Raw genomic sequence first — 5,946 nt, 5'->3', positions numbered from 1 at the left:
TTAAGTCCCAGACTCAGTTTGTCATATTCAAGTGAGTACAGATGATACACTTATTGTCACACAGTTGTATAATAAATAACCTGATAGAACATTAGTAGTAAGAATAAAACAACATATAACAGAAACATATTTTGTCAATCATGAGTAAAGCGCATTTGACCTGCAGGAACTTTCAGTTTGTTTATTTTGGAGCTTCTTATGCCTTTATTAGAGAGACAGGACAGTAGATAGAGTCAGGAGAGAGAGAGGGGAATGACGTGTGGGAAAGGGGCCATAAGTAGGATTTTGGCCCGCGCCGCCTGCTACAAGGACTAAAGCCTCTGTACATGGGGCGCACGAACTAACCACTAGGCCACAGGCACCCTGTTATTATAATTGATAATTTTGACATAATCAAACATGATAACATAAAAAGAACTTTGACCACAACATTACCTGAACTGTTCACAGCCTGATATCAACAAAATAAGAGAAAAATAACTTTAACATCCCGCCTCTAAAAATCTAAATCTATCTCATGCCCCTCTGTCTGAGCTTCACTTTCATCTCTACGGTAAAGTCAGTCCTTTTATCTATATATATATATATATATATATATAAGTCTCCATGTCTCGCAGTCTGTTTCTATTGTTATTAGTGCTTTTGGAGAAAAATATAGAAATGTATATGGTCCAGTAGCAAACCAGGCTTTTGACAAGAATGCTAATGGGACACAGTTACACATGGGCCAGTTAATGAAGGGAAAGTTTACCATTGTGTCTTAATGTACTGAATCAACCTATTAGAGGATTTAGAGGCACAGTCTTTGAAGGAGACACAGATTGCTTCAGGTTTTCATTCTATTTGACCAGAATGTTTTACAACATGTGCTGATTTGTTACAATAATCTAATCTCTAACATTAACAGTTTGCACTGAAGTTAATGTCAGACTGATTACAGATTCTGTTTATACGTCCAATAGCTGTACTAACAGCCTACAAAACCTCTTCAAAAAAGAACTGCCAGGGGCTCAGATGGCCTAGCAGTTTGGTCCTGCCCATGTTGTAGTCTTCCAAGCAGGCAGTCTGGGTTCGAGTGAGACCTGTGGCTCCTTTTCCACATGTCATTCCCCACTTTTCTCTCTCTCTCTCTCTCTCCCCGGTTTCCTACTCTATCCACTGTCCTATCAAATAAGGCAAAAATAAATCCAAAAAATGTTATCATTGTTTTATAAGAATAAAAGCAACCCTTTGTAAGTTTGTCTAAAAAACAGCCACTATAGCAGCAAACAGCATTGAAAATGATAAACGTAACAGGAGAACAAGCACAAGAAGGTCAAGACAATGTACTGTCTTGTTAATGTCAGACACAAAGCTGTTAAACTTTGGGCACTGTGATCTAGTGGAAGAAAGATTGTTGCAAAAACTAACCGAACGTGATTATTAAAAACATTGGAAAATTAAAACATAAATGTATACAAAGTGAGTGTATCATCTTGGACTCATTTATATGTGAGGACATTAACAAACCTGGCAGGAAAAATAACTCGTTCACAACTTGGCCATTGAGGACCGACAAACACAGACGAGAAAAGAAAAAAGGAGCTAAAATGTACGAATAGACAATTTAAAGACACAAACGTTTCTATTTAACTATGGCATAGATATTGTTTATAATATGTAACCTCATTGCTTCAACAGCTTTTAGCGGCCTCTGCTTTTTTTCTTGGAGTGGAATTGTATTTATTTATTTTTTTAAATCTTGTTTGACATCACTGTTTTCATTTTATTTATAAGAGCTGCTTTTTCATATTTCTTACTTGTTTATATTTGACCTCATATGTAATCCTTGGGCTCATTGCCATTCTTCTACTATTTATCTGGTGGGATATAGAAGATGTCATTGAAGAGGAGGGAGCAACATTACATGACAGGTACAACATGAAGTAGTCCATGTCACTTTCTTATCACTTCAAAGGATCGTCTTACTCTTGTGTTTCATTGGCTGACGGATGTTCTGATTGTGATTGTGCAGCTTTGTGTGGCACTGTTGTCTAAGACAAATTTCCCTCAGCGGACAATACAGCGGATCCTAATATCAGAAAATAAGAACATCATAATACATGAAGTGGTGTTAAATTGAACATGTTTTCGTTTCATATTTTAGGTCTTCCTGTTTTCCCATTTATCAAAAACATTCCTTAATTTCTTCCTTTTGAAAATATACTCATTCATTCCTTTTTAAGTTTACAGATTTATGTTTTTTAAGCACTGCTCTGCCTGCATAGTGACTTAAGTGGAGATTGAAAACATAGTAACGAGGAAGGAGAGGTTTGTTCGAGATAAGCCAGTCGATTCAAACGTCACAGATTAAACTCCTTCAGCACACATGAACAGTCCTGAGACACACTGTCATGTTTTTACCCTCTCCTCCTTCATTTAAAGATAAATCTGTATTCTGAATCGGATAACTAACAAAGAGATGGCATGGGATTTTGATTTCCCATCAATGAAGTCATTAACAACAGAACTTTCCCACGATCACAGCTCGTTGATTTAGGATTGATCCATATCTTTCACATTTCAAAGGTCAGACCTAATGTCTGTAAACAAATTTAAGATAGAGAATACAACACAAATGACAATAAAAGAATTCAAATATAAATAAAATATTGTTTTATTTCAAAGTGACATAAAAAAAACAGTCATTATTTTTGAGGACAATGAACAGTGATTTTGAAACAGAAACAGGTGAAGAGATTTTTTACCATAACTGGACTCTAAATGGTGCTTAGATCTATTCCTTTAAGATAAAATAAAACAAAAGACAGTTTCAAATGAAGCCGCCTACAAAGCCTGTGGGGCAAAGATCAATTCCAATGATGTTTTTTTTTGGTGTGTGAAATTATTGATTTAAAAAATAAAATAAAAAAAAGAGTCAGGAATGAAACTAAATTCTCTCTCCAATGAGAGGAAAATGATCAATACATCTCAAACTGTATCATCATCTTTAAATGATCTGAAGTCAAAACTAACACTACCAAATATCCAAGAACAACAAAGAAAAGTTTCTCCACCCTACCCACCCCACCCACCCCATGAAATAAAGCCCACCCTGCAGGTCAATCACTGCTTCTGCTGCATGGCTTCTTTTCGTGCAGCGTCCTGCAGGAGCTGTGTGTCCACTTCATCTGCAGGCAGCTGAACGTACCGGACCACGGAGCCACGGATGAAACAGTTCTTCACCGACAGCTGCAGGAGACACATCAAAGGAGACATTAGAAGGTTTGAAAGTAGTCATCACTTAAAAATACTAAGGTAAAACGACATACATCAGACAACATTTTCATCTGAAAGCTAATAACAGGAGGAGTATTTCTCAGTTCATGCAACTTTTCATGGTTTTTTTTTAAACTTTATTTGAAGTTCCCTTTGTCTAGGATTTAATTTAAATACTGAACAGTTGCTGGAGTCTACATTTACCTTTTGACCCCATAAAAATTAAAAAGTGTTCTCTTAGCTCCATTTTTGGACTGACCCTTGGACCTTGTTGTATAGTGGCGATCCCTGAGACCCCGTAAGAGAGCAGTAAATCATTGTAGGAATCGAACTTCAAATCAACGATGAAGTAAAACATGTAAAACAATATTGTTGTATATTGTTTAGATAAATAAATATAAATATACTGTAAATATTTTTTGAGGTGCTGAAAAGGGAGAGCAACATTTTCAAACAAACTCAACACGATGGTTTGACTTGGTTTGGTTACTTTGGAGAAAGCAGTAAGAGAAAGCTGAAATTTAAAAGTATCCAACTGTTAAAATACCAAAGGCCCTCCCCCCAAAAAACACATTCACTTCCTGTGGCTCACCTATCATTCATGACAGGTCTACAGGAAAGGTATTTACTTCAAAATATGAACTCCCTTTGTACCCCAGCACAGTTTCAGCAGTTCGCTGTTCAACATGAGTCTGGCTCTGCTCAAAGTTTCTGCCTCTTAAAGGCACTTTTTTCCTTGTCACTGTAACTTTGCTAAATGTTGTTATAAGAGCTGTGCTCTTTGTAAATAATACAACAAAGAGTAAGGTCCTTTACCTGCTCTTTCTGTAAAGTGTCTTGAGATAACATATGTTCTGAATTGGTGCTGTACAATATGAGGATTGATGTATAAAATATAGTGCTGCTGGACTGATAAGACCTACCATGTGTGGATACTTCTCAGGATCTGTGACGCTGATGTCTGTGAGTTTGATGTTCAGGTACTAAAACACAAAAGCAGCGATTTGAACACATTTACAGTCAGAACTGGACGTGCTCATAGAAAATAGAAAAGACACATAGCCTATAAATAATAGACAGTTATTTCTAACCTGGTCAACAGAATGAAGAGTTCCACAGATGCTGAAAGGACAAAAGGAGGGATTAAAATGAATAAAGGGTAAGACTGTCAAAATGTTCAATACTACAAAAACAAAACGTTGATTTAATAAATGTAGTATGATTGTATCAAAAAGTATCAAATCTTTAGCATAAATACATTTGTTTCATAAGACGGGTGCTAAGGAGAAGAATGAGACATTTCACAAATTGCAAACACATACAGACTTTTTAAACTGCAAATTCATTAATTGATCACAAGAAATGACCCAATATGGTATCGAAACAGGGATTTAGGTTGAGTTTTACTAGTATTTTATCAAGTTTCAATCTCTGGTACAATGAAAGCCCTTTCAGAAGGATCCACTTATTTCAAATGAAAAGAAAAAACAAACTACCTTTCTCTCACACACAAACAAAACAACAGTCCTTATAATATTTAACAAGAAGCAGCAATAAAAGCCGCCACAAGGAATTTCATAGCTTTTTCCTGTCATTGTAATCTTTACATTGTATTTACTTGTAAGCTGTTTGTATGACTTTGTTAGTCGTGTTTTGATCATTTGGTCACTTCTTTAATCATTAATTCATGACATTAATGTAGTATTCATGTAAGTAGAGTGGCCTAAACAAAGAGGGGTATCACACTGCTGACATATTCAAAAGGTTTAATCACCTCAGGTCGTTTTTGAGCTCCACCACTACATCCTTCCCCACCAGAGACTTGAAAAACGAGTAGAAAAGCTGAAACACAGAACAGGACGATGCTAATGTTAGCAGCGGGCTAAAAGTCGAGCACGATTCAGGCGCGCTGCAAACACCACACAGTTTTCAACATTACTCACAAAGAGAAACTAAGTGTTTCGTAAATACTTCCAGCCACTCAATTCATGTTCAAGTCGAATAATTGATTAAAACAAATGAATAAATTCAACGTGATTCGTACCATTATTGCTGCTGGTTTCTTGTGGTAGTGTGTCTGACGTTGATGACGTATCACAGAACGTCGTATCTTAGCGACTGACCCACATGTAATTACCAGTATCTCCACTTGAGGGAGCCAAAGTTGCGCTAAATATTCGCAGGTGTTGAAAGAAAAAAGAACTTCGGAGCTGAAGACATCTTTATTGAAGCTTTTAAAACGACAACAATAACACTTTATAGCACCACACTGAGATCTACGCCATTCCTCTTTTCTACTTCTATCTTTTTGACAATGCTAAACTGATATCCCTTTTTATAATATAGCTTATTATGCAGTATAAATATATATTTGATTTACATATCTCAAGTACAAGTTAAATTTATAAAATTATCGGCAGACGAAATCTGGCAGACACCAAAACATGATATCTATAAATTGTATTTAAGAATGGCTTTTAATGTGAACTACATAAAAAGAACTACTAAAAGTCGTAAATCACTGTGTGCACATAACTGAGATGTGGTATATGTTACTACTAGCCTACATATTGAAACAGGGTGATACAGAGGGATGTCTGAGGATGAACATTTATTTATGTAAATACTGTAAGCTGAATGAAGTAGAAAATGATGTAAATTTGTAACTCATATTGTCCCCTGTGTCAT

The 5,946-nt window shown here is 36.0% G+C and overlaps 1 protein-coding gene across 1 annotated transcript; it reads right to left on the bottom strand.

Moving 5' to 3' along the window:
- Positions 1 to 2,632: 2,632 nt before the first annotated feature.
- Positions 2,633 to 5,382, bottom strand: smx5. The gene is made up of 5 exons (XM_020632443.3): positions 5,303 to 5,382; positions 5,033 to 5,100; positions 4,350 to 4,380; positions 4,182 to 4,241; positions 2,633 to 3,231 (listed from the first exon to the last, which is right to left on the bottom strand). The coding sequence occupies exons 1-5, from the start codon at positions 5,303 to 5,305 to the stop codon at positions 3,106 to 3,108; spliced, it is 288 nt and encodes a 95-aa protein (XP_020488099.1). The 5' UTR covers positions 5,306 to 5,382; the 3' UTR covers positions 2,633 to 3,105.
- Positions 5,383 to 5,946: the final 564 nt, after the last annotated feature.

The sequence above is a fragment of the Labrus bergylta genome, chromosome 6, assembly GCF_963930695.1.
Source record: "Labrus bergylta chromosome 6, fLabBer1.1, whole genome shotgun sequence".
NCBI classification, from domain to species: Eukaryota; Metazoa; Chordata; class Actinopteri; order Labriformes; family Labridae; genus Labrus; species Labrus bergylta.
This window is presented reverse-complemented; position numbering and strand designations above follow the sequence as displayed.